At 41.6% G+C, this 16679-nt stretch overlaps 1 protein-coding gene and 1 pseudogene across 1 annotated transcript in view; both read right to left on the bottom strand.

The window, feature by feature from the left end:
- LOC136405961 (uncharacterized protein FAM241A-like) overlaps positions 1–9763 on the bottom strand; it is a 29941-nt gene extending 20178 nt beyond the window's left edge. Inside the window, exon 1 of the mRNA XM_066385681.1 lies at positions 9399–9763. Coding sequence (XP_066241778.1) covers positions 9399–9575 — 177 coding nt within the window. The 5' untranslated portion in view covers positions 9576–9763. The remainder of the gene's footprint in view (positions 1–9398) is intronic.
- Positions 9764–15273: 5510 nt separating this feature from the next.
- LOC136406525 (translationally-controlled tumor protein-like) lies at positions 15274–16333 on the bottom strand (annotated as a pseudogene).
- Between the last annotated feature and the right edge of the window lie 346 nt (positions 16334–16679).

The following is a 16679-nucleotide window of genomic DNA, read 5'->3' as shown; positions in this document are numbered from 1 at the left end:
ACTGGGACACGGAGGACCCAGGTTCGAAATCCCGAAGTCGCTGGCTTGAGCGTGGGCTCATCTGGTCTGAGCAAAAGCTCACCAGCTTGAGCCCAAGGTCGCTGGCTTGAGCAAGGGGTCACTCAGTGTGCTGGAGCCCCCAGGTCAAGGCACATATGAGAAAGCAATCAATGAACAACTAAGGTGCTGCAATCGAAGAATTGATGCTTCTCATCTCTCTCCCTTTCTGTCCTTATCTGTCCTCTCTGTCTCTGTCATACACACAAAAAATCTGAAACAGATATGTAAGAGAAAAATTATATCAAAGATAGTATAGTAAAAATCACAAATGAAATTTAATTTTCTTAACACTGTGTTTACATATTAAGTAATAATAATTTTATCCCTCATTGTCCAAAAAGTTCAAAACATTTTCAGCATAATTTCTCTTTGCTCAGAATTTTGATAAGCTTATAGTTCATGCCATAAGAAAACAGCAAAAACAAAGCCAATCACTTCCTGTTCCTATGCCAAGATCAGGAATAGCTGCCAATGAGGTTAAACGGAAAAAACACTGGATATGGAAAAAGAATTAGATCAGGGGATAGAGAGTATCTTTTGCATCAAGTTAATTAGAAATTCAGTTTTTCTGCTCAAATAAAACTACTTTTTGATTATCTCATCAATTTGCTTAAACACACACACACACACACACACCACTCACTGCACTTAATGAACCAAAACATAACTAGTTAGACTGCTATGGCTTTTGAAGACATGTGACTGCTACTGCAAGATAAGAATGTAACTATAGAAGACAGAAACTGAAGATAGTGTGGCTAAGGCTTAAATAAGACTTGAACCGAGATAAAGTTTCTACTTAGGCCTCTTAAGGCAAACCTAGTGTCATAGTACATTTAGTTTTCACTTTAACATTGCTTTCACACTTCTCTTGAAGAAGAAATTGAGAATAAGTTGTACAGAGGGTGGGCATTCATTTTCCTACTAAGGATTAGTGACCTCTTTTCCTTTAGATTGTCAAATAAAAACAATGATAACAGCCAACACAATAGCTGTCTGGTGTGAATGAATCACCTATTTTTTCGGTCAGATCAGCAAAAAATACAGTTTTTTGTGTGCTGTAGAATTTTAGTAATTAGTTTATGTGTGCCATAGGATGATAAAGGTTGAAAATTGCTGCTTTAAGGGATTAAGTAATCAGGATGACAAGTTTAATATAGTCAAGTCAGGATTCAAATTTAGAACTATCACACTCTATAACTTCTTTTTTTTAAAATTTTATTCTTTTTTTTCTTTTTTTTTTTTAGAGAGGAGAGAGAGAGAAGGGGGGAGGAGCAGGAAGCATCAACTCCCATATGTGCCTTGACCGGGCAAGCCCAGGATTTTGAACCGGCGACCTCAGCGTTCCAGGTAGACGCTTCATCCACTGCGCCACCACAGGTCAGGCCAACTTTTTTCATTGTTCCATAATTCTCCACTTCTACAGAGGAGAGGGTTAGTGGGGAGTAGATGTATGGAGAAAAAGAGAAAGTGGCGACAAAAAATAAAAGACAAATGAGAATGAGACACTCAATAGAGATAAAAAGGAGATGGCTAATAGGAAGAAGCAGAAAAAGACTTGAGAGAGAGCAAGATAGGAAAAGTTGCATATAGGGAGCTGCTAGAAGGATGCAAGGAAAGGCCAATTGAGAGACTATCTCTTTGGAATGTAAGCTTCAAGAAAATAAACAATTTTTACATATACATTGGAATATCTATTAGCAGAGTAATTATTGTTGACAAGTGAAAGTACTATAACCCTGATATATTCTGAGTAGGGCTTTTCAGCTTTGGCATTATTGACATTTTGAGCCAGATAATGCTTTGTTGAAAGAAATGTTGTGTGCATTATAGATTGTTTAGCAGTATCCCTAGACTCTTCCTATAAGATGCTAGTGGCACCCCACCACTTTTAACAATCAAAAACATCTTCAGACATTGCCAAATGTCCCCTGTGAGCAAAAGTGCCCCACATTAAGAACCACTGATTTAGAGGTTACACTCTGAATAGTAATAAAAAATGAACAAAAGACGCCATGCCTACCATATGCAAAATTATTCCCAGAGTTACTCTAGTGCTGGATGTCCTTGGGAACAGCACGAGATTAAGAGTTCATCTAAACTCCTAGCACGTTACAGTATTGCTTGCAAACTGCCTTTAAAAAGAAATGGGTATCAACGAATATCTAGTTTTGAATTATACAATCTAAGGAAGGGCGGCAGATTTGTTAATGACTGTTCACCCATCACGTAGGAGGCCTCTTTTTTTTTTTCTTTTTTCTTTTTGCAAAGAGACAGACTCCCGCATGCACCCGACTGGGATACACTGGGCAAGCCTGCTAGGGGGCAATGCTCTGCCCATCTGGGGCATTGCTCCGTTGCAACCAGAGCCATCCAGTGCCTGAGGTGGAGGCCATGGAGCCATCCTGAGCACCTGGGCCAACTTTGCTCCAATGGAGCCTTGGCTGTGGGAGGGGGAGAGAAAGAAAGAGAGAGAGAGAGAGAGAGAGAGAAAGAGGAGTAGGGATGGAGAAGCAGATGGGCGCTTCTCTTGTGTGCCCTGGCTGGGAATCAAACCCGGGACTTCCACATGCTGGGCTAACACTCTACCACTGAGCCAACCGGCCAGGGCCGTAGGCGGTCTCTTTGTATATGAGAAGAACACTGGCTTTGAAGTTTGGAGACATGCATTCTGGTCTGCTCTGTACTACCTAGTTGCAGGAACCTAGAACAAATCACTTGGCCTGAAGAAAACTGCTGGTTAAGTATCTATTAATCATCTATCATCTACCTATCTATCTATCTATCATCTTTCTATCGTCATTACAGATAGTATGAACACTGTGGATTGTCTTGCTTATCCTCTAATCCAGAGGTTCTCAAAGTGTGTGCAGGGTGCATTGGTCTGCCCTAGATTTCCAGGTGCTCTCTTTGGTACTCCAGAGAAATATGTGCCTGTTGGGGACCAAAAAACCAACAGGGTTTTTGGAGTTTAGATATTTGGGGGACAGAGATGTGGGGAATTGGCTGTAAACTGACAGTCTGCCCAACCCCCTACCTCACTTGCCAGATTAGGTTGCAAAAGGCTGTTAAGCTGTGGTGCTGGATTGTTTACACTACCCCCCATGTTCCCTGGAAAGACTGGAGGCAAGTTTCTTCTATCCTTTGTTTGGTGTAAAGTTAAGATGATATGTATGGTGGGAGTTTTCTGCACTTGGTGAAATTCTTGGGTTGCCTTGGAAACATGATCAAATATCTCAATGATTTGCTAATGGCCCACTTTGCCCTATAAATAAAGCAAGATGTGGTTTTTGGGCGTGCTTTGTTCTTGCCAGCAGCAATTACCAGACCCTCCCGATCCCATATTTTCTTAATTCCGCACCGTTCCCACTCAGGACCTGGAATTATTAACTGCACTGGTTCACAGCATGTGCCCAGATATAAAAATAAATATACTCTATTATACCATTTCATGATGGAAATACCACTCTTTTTGTTAACACATCATTATTATATTTATTATTAACACATCATTATATTATTTTTAGATAAATACACCCAAATAAAATGGGTAGATTTCTCAAAAAGAAGCGTGATATTGAAGAATCTGATTCTGGAAGTGAGCAAAAGTTAAGTGTAAATAAAATAGGACTTGAAGGCTGACGGGCAGAATTTAATTTATAGCATTTTCCATCACTTAACACTGAACAATACGATTGGATTAGAAACCCATTCATGGAAGCTTCAAGTGATTTTGGTTTAGCATTAACAGAAGAACTGGCAGCTATATCCACTGACCGTGGATTGATGATTAAACACAAGGAATTGTCTCTTGAAGCCTTTTGGATTTCTATAAAAAAAGAATATGTGGCAATATCTGAAAAAACTTTTTACTACAATTTTCAACATCCTGTTTATGTGAATTAGGATTTTCTACCCTCTACACAATTAAGAGTAAAAAAAGAGGAATTCTTCAATGTATTGACAAGGAAATGAGAGTTTGCCTTTCAAAAATATGCCCAAACATTGAAGAAATTGCTAGGACACATCAGGCTCATGTTTCTCATAAATGAAAAAACTTAACACATTTGTGCTGGAACCTGCCGAATTTACTAAATCTTATTAAGAATGCATTTATATATATAAAAAGATAACTTTTGTGTCGCTATTTATTTATTTATTTAATTTTTCCGAAGTTGGAAATGGGGAGGCAGTCAGACTGACTCCCGCATGCGCCCGACCGGGGCCCACCCAGCATGCCCACCAGGGGGCGTTGCTCTGTTGCAACCAGAGCCACTCTAGTGCCTGAGGCAGAGGCCACAGAGCCATCCTCAGCGGCCGGGCCAACTTTGCTCCAATGGAGCCTTGGCTGCAGGAGGGGAAGAGAGAGACAGAGAGGAAGGAGAGGGGGAGGGATGGAGAAGTAGATGGGCACTTCTCCTGTGTGCCCTGGCCAGGAATCGAACCTGGGACTCCTGCAAGCCAGTCTGACGCTCTACCACTGAGCCAACCGGCCAGGGCCGTTTTTTTTTTTTTTGTATTTTTCTGAAGCTGGAAATGGGGAGAGACAGTCGGACAGACTCCCGCATGCGCCCGACCGGGATCCACCCGTTACACCCACCAGGGGCGACGCTCTGCCCACCAGGGGGCAATGCTCTGCCCCTCCGGGGGTCGCTCTGTCGCGACCAGAGCCACTCTAGCGCCTGGGTCAGAGGCCAAGGAGCCATCCCCAGTGCCCGGGCCATCTTTGCTCCAATGGAGCCTTGACTGCGGGAGGGGAAGAGAGAGACAGAGAGGAAGGAGAGAGGGAGGGGTGGAGAAACAGATGGGCGCCTCTCCTGTGTGCCCTGGCCAGGAATCGAACCCGGGACCCCTGCACGCCAGGCTGACGCTCTACCACTGAGCCAACCGGCCAGGGCCCAGGGCCGTTTTTTTTTTATTTTTTAACCCCTCTTTTTTACGAATTCTAAAAAGCATATCGCAAAAAATGTAACATAAAAATACTTTTTGTCAGAATAAATTTAATTTTGTATTTATTTCATTTAATTACCATAAAAGCACGCTTGAACTTTATATTTTTTTCCTTAATATTTGACTTAATTATTATAACATATTTCTCAGAAATTTGTATATAATGTGCCTACAATTATTTGTAGGATTTTAAATGTGCCTCAACTTCAAAAAGTTTGAGAACCACTGCTCTAATCCCTTGCCACTAGTGTGGTCCATGGGCATAGATAGCATTCGCATTACTGAGAAACTTGTTAGAAATGCAAAATACTAGGCCTCACCCCAGACCAATGAAATCACAATATGCACTTAACAAGAGATAATTTGTATGCAGACTAAAGCTGAGCAGAACTGTTCTTTGCTGGCGTGGATGGTTTCCAATCAGCACTATAAACATACCAGTGCTCGAAGTGTACACTGGTACAACCCTTTCTCAATGAAATTCTTTAGGATGTTTCAAGAGGTTTCAAAGCGTTTGACTCATTGACCTAGTTCTTTCAGTTATAGGAATCTATTTCAGGGTAGAACTGTGAAGATTTACAAGCAAAGATTTACAATGCAGCACTGTTTATAAAAGAAAATTTGACACAACTTAAATGTGCAGTATTGGAGAAACGGACTATTAGGGAGCCCTAAAAGTAATTTTTAAAAAGAACTTTTGATAACATAGGAAAATGACAACACATGCTAAGTAGGTAGAACAAGATACTAAATTCAAATACTACATTCAAACATGTTAAAAACACATGTATGTGTACATACTATATACATACATATAGATATTAATGTAGTAATACTAGATTTTTGATATTTTATAACAAAATATTCCTCAGTGTGGGATTTCAAATGCTTTTGTTTTCTTCTTTAGATCTTTATATATTTCTACATTTTCTGAAGTACAAAATAATTTTATAATCATAAAGAAAGACTTTAAAGTTAAAGTAATGATTCCAAAGTCAATCTAAGGATAACAGGACCTCTCTATGCTCTAGGTAAGCAAGGCCATCTCCGGTTATTAAGACTGTGACCTGTTACATCTAAGTGCATGGTGCACACAGTACAGATGTCTAATGGAATGGAGATGTTTAGCTTTTCAGCTATGCAGCAGGACAGAGACTTTTGTACATAAAGTTACACAGTTTTCATACAAACATACTTGGGTCATCTCTCATGCACATAATTACCAACTTACATGTAAGATAACTGCCCTGTCCCTTCAGTTCCTTGGGCATTTTGTCTTTCCTTCACTTCTTTCTCTGAAAGGCCTGACTCCTATTCAAACTTGACAGTTCTTTTATTTAGAGGACTTGGTCCATTTTTTTAAAGACCACCTTTCCTAGGATACTTGATTTTAACCAGGCCTCCTCTGTCAACCATCCTATCTTGAAAGGTTCAGGCCAAAAGGACGGAGAAATCTTAGTTTTTCTCAGAGAAAGTGGCATCTACAGACAAATTGTAAAAAAAAGAGGCCAACAATATCGGTTACTAAAACACCTATATTAATACTAGTATTTCAGTATTATATGAAGTAAACACCAAAATCAGATAGATTTTGATCAAGTATCATAATAACAGTAAGCCAAAGATGGACTTTGTATAGTCAAATCTATGATGGAAGAGCCTTCCAGGTTGAGGGAAGGGCATGTGCCTTTCAGACAGAAGAGAAGGAAAATCGGCTAGGAAAGGATGTATGTAGAGAAGCCTTTAACCTGGGGAAGAAACCCACTTCATCAAATTCTCAGGTAGGAGCAAAAATCTGCGAAGGAAATAGACACAGAAAGGGATTTAATACAGAAAATTAGGGCTGACAAAAATGGCTGAAGGAGCTTGAAGAGCAAAAGTCAGGTGCCTTCTGGAGCAATTGTGGTAAAGAGCACACCACCACAGCCCGGATCCAGATGTAAAGGAGCTGGCCCTGCTGCACCACCGCTGCTGCCAATTCTCCCAGTGTCTGCGAGGCTACAAACACTGTGGAACACCAAGTGACTGTGGTAAACAGACAGGACAGCAGAAAAACTATCTCTACCTCACTTCCGGCTAATCAGTTATGGTTCTGTTTCTGTATATATCATTGTTTCTATGGAAAAGTTCACTTTAAGTTCTAAATAACTAGTTTACAAACCAAGTTTCCCAAAATACTGCATTTGTAATATTTAAGGATGTGTAGCCTTAAAATGAAAAAAAACATACACCTTCTTCCTAGAGAAAAATAAAACAATACCCTAGAATGTTTTATAGCTGTTAATTTCATTTCTCCCTAAATTATCTTTATTTTTTTTAAAAAAGAGTTTATTTATTGATCTTAGAGGAAGGAGAGAGTGAGAGAGAAAGGGGGTGTGTAGGAGAGAGAAGCATCAACTCGTAGTAGTTCTTGTATGTGCTTTGACCAGGAAAGTCCTGGGTTTCAAACCTGGTACCTCAGCCTTCCAGGTCAACGCTCTATCCACTGCATCACCACTGGTCAGGCTTCCCCAATTATATTTAAATCTGTAGTTACCTCAACCATCAATGCAAGGCAGTGCATACAAAATTTCATATTTTGCGTTGGTTGTATAGTGGTGAGCCGAGCTGCCTTCCAAAACTTAAAATTTAATTTGCAGGAATTAAAATAAAGCTAAAAACCAAGTCTTTGTAATAATATTACCAAGAAATGATCTATCTTATCTGGAAGCCAAAACTAAATTATCTAAAAGTTACACCAATGGGTTGGGTTGTACCAATTTTTTGTTTATTTTTGGCTTGTTGACAAATTATCCTTTGGTGCTGATATAGTAAATGCATATCTCACATGTTATTTTCAATTATTGCATATGTAAGCTTAGAGTACATAAATAAATCCTGTGTTAAAAATAAAATAATATTTCAAAGGGGTACATGGAATGAATTTCCATGACATGCAAGGAAAGAAGCAGGTATGCAAAGTGATATTTGTTTTCTAGAATATATATTTCATTCCTTTTTCTTTGTACCATAAGCAGTTTTGGTAAGACTAGAGCAACTGATAATATATATACTATGAAACCCACAAAAGCTTAAATGAAGTATTTTACACACTCCCTTACAACCATTTTGAAATTTACTTTTCTCTTACACAGTAAATGCACCACCCACCCCTTCCTCCTCCACCTTTCCAGCCCTGCCTTCACCAAGTGAGTTCCTGTTGCCATTCCTCCACTTCCCAGTTGAGTAACTAAAGAGGAAACTAAGCTCTTTAGCTACTGAGTTATATGATACAAATTAATGGGGAAAACCACCAAGGAGAGAATCAGGAAGATCTCCTAGCTACCAATGACTTGCTTCAGTCACCATCTTTTATATTGTCATAAGGATGAAAAATTATACTTTCACATGGCGAGCACGCTTAATGCTAAGGAATATTTTGCATGTGCCACACACTGTTATTTCTGTTCGCTAAATAAAATATTGACATATTAGAAGATACACTTAATCTCAGTGCCTTTAGTGATGATACTGGAGTTTGTGAAATGTAACAAAAAGGACAGATGGAGGATAATGGGAGGGAACAGGCGTCAACTGATTGTCCCAACAGTCTAGGCTGTAATAAAGGCAAATAATCATTTGAATTTCTGCTCCTTAATGTATTCTGAAGGTTAGTTTATCTAGGGTATTTTTGAATTATCTAACTGTATTTGCTGGTGCAAATTCATCCTACAGGTGAAAATTCATCCCACATATAATTTAATTTTTTTATTTTAAATTTCTTGCCTGTTAATATTTTGAACATATTTGATGTGCTGCAATGTCTTTGGTCCCGTATGTAGAGAAGCCTTTAATCTGGGGAAGAAACCCACTTCATCAAAGTGGGTTTTGACCACTTTGGTACCGCCTGAAAGCAATTTTGTTTATTTACTTTTAAAATAAAATTTAGCTCTCTTGTAGTCCTGTGAAGAACTTGCTCTCGGAGAGTCCCTGTCAAGACGTTTATTGTAATACTTCCTCCCAAGCCTCAGACACTGGTTGAACATCTAGAGAAATCCGTCCACACCTTCCGTGCAGAGACACTAAGTGTGCGTTCGGAAACGCCAGGATGGGGGGCGGGCGGGGGCAGCTGTCCCCTAAACCGCAGCACAGGCCGGGGGGGACTTGGAGGTGAGAAAGGAGGGTTTACGCGGAAGGCTTCGAGGTAAGAGACCACTGAGAGGGCAGATTTACAGAGCCCCACGGCCGGGCAGGGCCGAGTGCCCCGGCCAGACACAGGGCCCCGCGGCGGCCCGAGCGCGGCCGTCTAACCGCTCTTCCGGGTGGATGCCGCCCGCCAGTCCGCCCTGCGCCGCCTGGGGCGCTCGGAGACCGAGCCCTGCGGGCCGCGCCGCGCCGCTCCCTCTCACCTGCTTGTGCTCCTCCGGCGACCGCCGCCCGCACCGCCGCGGGCTCGCCCCAGGCTCCCACTCGGTCCCCGCCGCCGCCTGCTCGGCCAGCGCGTCCCCGTCCTCGCTGCGCTCCCCGCCGTCGCCGCTGCTGTCGCTGTTGCCCCCGCCTCCAAGCAGCTCCCGGGCCGAGCACATGCCGCCGCTGGGGACCGCCGCCAGAGGGGCCAGGCAGCGAGGCGCGAGGCGGCGCCACCACCGCAGACCTGTCCCGGATCGGCTGCGCTCGCGACAGAACTGACTGAAGTCTCTCCCAAGCCACCGCGGGCAGAGGAGCCAGCAGTAGTAGCAGCTCCGCCCCGCCGGGCTGTCACCACCTCCTCTCCCACAGCCGCCGGGGCGGGGCCAAGCGGGGCGGGGCCAAGTGGGCGGAGCCGATGGGGCGTGAGAGAGAGACCAGAGCGCGGTGGGCATGTTTTCCGGCGTTTGTGAGACTACAGAAACTGTGTGTGTGTGAATGTGTGTGGTGAAAGACAGGTTTCATGTACATAAGGAAGTTTTTGATTGTGTATAAGAGATTGTATGTGTAAGACAGACTGTGAGAGATCACGTGTGTATGAGACATTGTGTGTGTGTGTGTGTGTGTGTGTGTGTGTGTGTGTGTGTGAAGCACACACACACTCTCCAGTGGGGTCCCAGTTTCTCGCTGTCACTAGGTGTGTGTGGGGATGCTGTTGGCTGCCAGCTTGAGTCTCTGTCCTTTCCAAGTAATACACTTTTCTCTTTTTTCCTTTTGTCTCCTCCCTAGTATCTCTCTGAAGATCTGTGTCTGTTTCTCTTTTGAGTGCTTCCCTGGTGTCTGTTGGCTGTTGGAGCCTTCGGTGGTGTAGCTGTCTACCTTTGTGTGTATTTCTATAAATGGGCAAGACTATCCCTTTCAGTGGATGGTAAGGAGGACACAACTAATTTGTAATTCCTTTTCTTACTACCTGTGATATTGTGGTTTATAATAATATACATTTGGTTTTTATTTCCATTTCTGGCACAGAACTTGTAGAACCTTGGAATTTCTACATAAGAAGAGTGACAAACATGCTTTTTGTTATATTAATGAGGTGACTTTTGAGAAGCCCCAAGCCAATTTAAGGACAGGAGAACCAACCATGGGGTTAGAGAATTGGAACTTTCAGTCCCATCCCCTGACCTCTGGGGATTGGGAGGGAGAGGCTGGAGTTTAGATCAATCACCTATGGGCAATGGTTCAATCAATCATGCCTTTGTAATGAAGCCTCAGTAGAAGGCTTAAAGGATTTGGGTTTGGAAAACTCATGGAGATGTGGAGAGAATGACACTTCCAGAAAGACCCAGGAAGCTCTGTTCCCTTATCCACACACCTCACCCATGCTACCTTTTCATCTAGCTATTCATCTGTACTGTTTATCATAGCCTTTATAATAAACTTGTAAAAGTAAGTAAATGTTTCTCAGTTTGTCACTGGCCCCAAAGTCCCTGTGCCTCATGCTTCAAAAGGCCAAAACTCAAAACGTCAGAGTTTGGGGTAAGAAAAGTTTAATGATCAAGAAGATAGGGGCCCTAGAAGTTTCTCAAATTTGTCTTAAGGAAGTACAGAGTTTAGGTTTCTTTTATGTCAAGGGAAGGGAAAAATGGGAGGAGCTAGATTAATGACCAAGTACAGGAAGACTGAAAAACCTCTAAATCTCCTTGTTCTTAGTCTGTTGACCCCGACTGTTCTGAGTCCAGTGTTGAGGCTCCTGAAAATCTTTGATAAGCTATCATTATTTTTGTATAAACTTCTCCCACCAGTTTGAGAAAGGGATCTTCCACAAGGGGCTGTTCTTTCAGAAACTTAAGCAGCAGCCTGACCAGGTGATGGTGCAGTGGATAGAGCATATGACTGGGATGTGGAGGACCCAAGTTTGAAACCTGGAGGTCGCCAGCTTAAGCACGGGCTCATCCGGCTTGAGCACGGGCTCACCAGCCTGAGCAAGAGGTCGCTGGCTTGAGCATGGGATCATAGACATGACCCCATGGTTGCTGACTTTACCCCAAGGTCGCTGGCTTGAGCATGGGGTCATTCACTCTGCTGTAGCCTCAAGGCACATATGAGAAAGCAATTAATGAACTACTAAGGAGTCACAACAAAGAGCCGTAATGAAGAATTGATGCTTCTCATCTCTCTCCCTTCCTGTCTGTCCTTATCTGTCTCTCTGTCTCTTTCTCTGTCAAAAACAAAAAACAAAAACAAAAAAATGTAAGCTGCAACTAAAATTCCCCTAATAATTAGCATATCTATAGCAGAAGCTATAAGCCTGAAGGACTTGGAAACAATCCAGGATGAAATAAGATGGAGTCAGAGAGACTGAGCATTTCACTCTGTTACAAATTCTGTGAGCACTATAGCAAATTAATCAAATGAGGAGATGTATGGAAACCTTCAATTTATAGTTAGTAGGTCAGAAGTACAGGGAACAGCTAGGACTTGTGACTGGCATGTAAAGTTGGTATATGAAGGGGGGAGTCTTGTAGGACGGAGCTTTTAAGGAGTGAGCTCTGTGATCCATCTCCAGGTAGATAGTGTCAGAATCCAGTTAATTCATTGATGATGATGGAAAACATTTATCAAAGTACAATACCCATTTTGTTAAAAGGAAGTTGAGGGATATTTAAATAAAATATCAAATTCTGTATATCTCTATTTTGAGAATATAATATAATAGACTATATATAGATAAATGAAGCAACTTGACAATTTTCATGTCTAGGTGTGAATAACAGTAAGAATTATTTGGGATCTTCTATTAAAATGTGTTGAGGCTCAGAGAGGGAATTAAAGTAGGCAGGAACTTAAAGGCTTATTTTAAAGAACTTTTTCTGTTTTTGGTAATCAATATTATAGAAACTAGAAAATATGCCTTTGAATATCACAAATTAAAGAGAGTAAGAATCTGTTTTATTTCTTTCTTAAAAACCTAGATAAAATATTTAATATTACAGTTGACCCCTGAATAGCATGGGTTTGAACTGCATGGCTGCACCTGTATACAGTTTTTTTTTTTTCAATAAATATACAGTTGGCCCTCCCAATTTTGGATTGGCCCACGGTCAGGAATCTGAGTATGCAAAGGACTGACAAGTTATAAGTGGATTTTCAACTTTGTAGGTGGTTGGTGTCCCTAACTTGCCTTTGTTCAAAGGTCAACTCTGTGCATATGTGTATGTATATATCTATATCTATTCAATATATCTATATCTATATCTATATCAGTGGTTCTCAACCTGTGGATCGTGACCCTGGCGGGGGTCGAATGACCAAAACACAGGGGTCACCTAAAGCCATCGGAAAATACATATTTATTATACAATACATATTTATTATACAATACATTTTTATTATACAATACATTTTTAAATAAAATATGTATTTTCCGATGGCTCTAGGCGACCCCTGTGTTTTGGTCGTTCCACCCCTGCCGGGGTTGCGACCCACAGGTTGAGAACTGCTGATCTATATCTATATCTATATCTATATCTATATCTATATCTATATCTATATCTATATCTATATCTATATCTATATCTATCTATATCTATATCTATATCTATATCTATATCTATATCTATATCTATATCTATATCTATCTACATATATCTATATCTATATCTACATCTATCTAATCTATATCTTTATCTATGTTTCTGATTTTATATATAAACAAATGTCACCATGGGAACCCCAGAACATTCCCTGATGGGACTCATTGCACTCCTCAGATGGCAGCATTTTTATTGAAATTTTGCTTTGGCTTTTAGTATTATTTCTTACAAAAAGCGGCTTTTTATATTTTTGAAATAAAATTTTAGGATTATTTATAGTGCTACAGAAAATAGCCTTTTACTGCCAGCTCTAGGGCTCAAGGCACTTTTTTTTATTTTAATTTTTCAATTACAGTTTACTGTCAATATTACTTTGTATTGATTTCAGGTGCATAGCATAGTAGTGAGACAATCATATACTTTACAAATCATTTCCAGTACCTACCTGGCACAATACATAGTTATAGCAATATTATTGACTATATTTCCTATTTTGTACTTTATTTACATCCCTGTGACTATTTTGTAACTACCAATTTGTACTTAAACTCTTTACTTCTTTCACCCAGTCCCCCAACCAACCCTCTTACCCTCTGGAAACCATGGACTACTCTCTGTGTTGGTGAGACTGTTTCACTTTTTCTTGTTTGTTTTTTCTGTTCTTTAGATTCCACATATAAGTGAAATCATATGGTATCTGCCTTTCTCTGACTGACTTATTTCACTAAGCATAATACCCTCTACATCCATCCATACTGTTGCAATCATAAATTTTATTCTATTTTATAGCAGAGTAATATTCCATTGCATATATGTACCTCCTCTTTTTTATACAATTGTCAATTGGTGGGCACTTGGGTTGCTTCCATAACATTTTTTCCCCTGAACTGTATTAGTCTTTTTTTTTTTTTTTTTTTTTCCGAATCTGGAAACGGGGAGTCAGTCAGACAGACTCCCGCATGCACCTGACCGGATCCACCTGGCATGCCCACCAGGGGGCGATGTTCTTCCCCTCTGGGGCATCGCTCTGTTGCATCCAGAGCCATTCTAGCGCCTGAGGCAGAGGCCACAGAGCCATCCCCAGCGCCCGGGCTATCTTTGCTCCAATGGAGGCCTCGGTTGCGGGAGGGGAAGAGAGAGACAGAGAGGAAGGAGTGGGGGAGGGGTGGAGAAGCAGATGGGTGCTTCTCCTGTGTGCCCTGGCCGGGAATTGAACCTGGGACTCCTGCACGCCAGGCCAACGGTCTACCGCTGAGCCAACTGGCCAGGGCTGTATTAGTCTTTTTGCAGTCTCTTCCAGTTAACTATTTCTGTTTGCAGGTGATAAAATGTCTAAGGAATCTATTTCAAATGTTGGCTCTGCTGTGAGCATGGTCTTCCCCTTTACTTCAACTCAGAATTAAAACTTTGTGTGTGTGTGTGACAGAGACAGAGAGAAACAGAGAGAGGGACAGTTAGGGACAGACAGACAAGAAGGGCGAGAGATGAGAAGCACTGTAGTTGTTTATTGATTGCTTTCTCATATGTGCCTTGATGGAGGGGGGGGGGGTGCTACAGCAGACAGAGTAACCCCTTTCTCAAGCCAGCGACCTTGGGCTCAAGCTGGTGAGCCTTGCTCAAACCAGATGAGCCCGCACTCAAGCGTGTGACCTTGGGGTTTCAAACCTGGGTCCTTCGCATCTCTGTCCAATGTTCTATCCACTGCACCACTGCCTGGTCAAGCAGAATTAAGACTTTTGATCCTTGTTTTTTATATTCCAGCCCCAGTAGTTTTCACTGTGGAAGTGATCTGAAGACTGTGTTATGCTTTATAGTAGTGGTCTACAGACTGGCACTAGCTTCTCCAGAAACACTTTTAAGGATGAATTTAAATGTGTATTAAAATAGGAGGCATTCTCTCAAATGAGTTTAAATGCATTTTATTTTTAGACAACATACATGACATGTTTTGTCTTGAAAACAATGCCTCTACTCCAAATAAATCAAGGTCAAAATAAATGAAAATCTTAAGATATCATCAGTCCTATTTTTCCTAGTCCTGTTGTATGAATGAAAAGCACATCCAGTTATGATGACAGGTCATAGATACAAACTGCCAAATTTGTTAACATTTTTCCATTTTTTTTTAAAATGAGGGCTCTTTTATTTTATTTTATTCATTTTTTTAGAGAGGAGAGAGAGAGAAGGGGGGAGGAGCTGGAAGCATCAACTCCCATATGTGCCTTGACCAGGCAAGCCCAGGGTTTTGAACCGGCAACCTCAGCGTTTCCAGGTTGAGGCTTTATCCACTGCGCCACCACAGGTCAGGCCATTTTTCCATTTTTAAACCATCCTTAAAGAAAAGCATATATGAAATCACACTATCCTCATGGTAGTTCAGCAGAGCAATCCAGCCAATCTAGACTCATGGTTTCAGTAATAGAGTTTTTTTTTTTTTTAAATAAGTGAGAGGAGAGGAGACAGACAGACTCCCACAAGTGCCCCGACTGCGATTCACCTGGCAACCCCGTCTGGTGCCCATGCTTTGTCCATCTGGGGCTCATGCTCGTAACTGAGCTATTTTTAGCACCCAAGGCAGAGACTCTGCGGTGCTATCCTTAGTGCCCAGGGCCAATGGGCTCTAATCAATTGAGCCATGGCTGTGGGAGGAGAAGAGAGAGGGAGAAAGAGAAGAAGGGGAGGGGGAGGAGGAAGAGAGAAGGAGACTGTTGCCTTTTCTGTGTGCCCTGACTGGGAATTGAACCTGAGACTTCCACATGCTTGGTTGACACTCTACCACTGAGGAAACTGGCCAGGGCCTGTTTTTGAAATTAGCAAAGATGTGCTTGATTTGTTCTATAACCTCTGTCACAAAAGACTACTATTTTTGTTCTCTCTTCAAGTTTCCCTTTGATTGGTTTCATGTAATCTTTCATGTACGTTTTGTAGGCATCTTTTGTGAAGCTGGTTTCCTGCACATGACGGTTTATGACAATTTCAACTCTATTGATTACTGTGCTAGTGGTTTCTTTGCCCTCGGGGCCTTCAGTGGAGGCATTTTCACCAATAAGTGAGTCATCAATGTTACCCTCTGTCCTACTGACCATCTTCCCTTCTACCTCAAGGCACAGCCAGCCTGTGATCTCCTGGATCTTGTAGATATTGAAGAACATCTCATCATGGCTGATAAGGTCCTGGTAGATGATTATGATGGTGGCTGGAAGGAGATGACAGCAGCACTGGCTTAGAAAGAGCCTGGAGCTCCCAGTGAGCAAGTGCAGCTGGAGGGATGGTTGGGGGAGAGGGGAGCCGGTGGAAAAGCTCCATATTTTGACTATTGTAAATAATGGTGCAATGAACATGGGAGTGCATATATTCTTTCAAATTAGTATTTTGGGTTTCTTTAGGTAAATATCCATAATTAGAATCACTAGGTAGGTCATAAGGCAGGTTCATTTTTAGTTTTTTGAGGAACCTCCATACTGTTTTCCATAGTGGTTGCACCAATCTGCATGCCCACCAAGAATGCATGAGTTTTTCCTTTTCTCCATGCTGAAACTTGTTGTTTGTTGATTTATTGATGATGGTGATTCTGACAGGTGTGAGGTGATATCTCATTGGGGTTTTAATTTGCATTTTTCAGGTGATTAGTGACATTAAGCATCTTTTCATTTGTCTGTTGGCCATCTGTATGTCCTCTTTGGAGAA

This window comes from Saccopteryx leptura, chromosome 5 (assembly GCF_036850995.1).
Source record: "Saccopteryx leptura isolate mSacLep1 chromosome 5, mSacLep1_pri_phased_curated, whole genome shotgun sequence".
NCBI classification, from domain to species: Eukaryota; Metazoa; Chordata; class Mammalia; order Chiroptera; family Emballonuridae; genus Saccopteryx; species Saccopteryx leptura.
The sequence above is the reverse complement of the archived record's forward strand: the minus strand, read 5'-3'. Positions and strand labels throughout refer to the sequence as shown.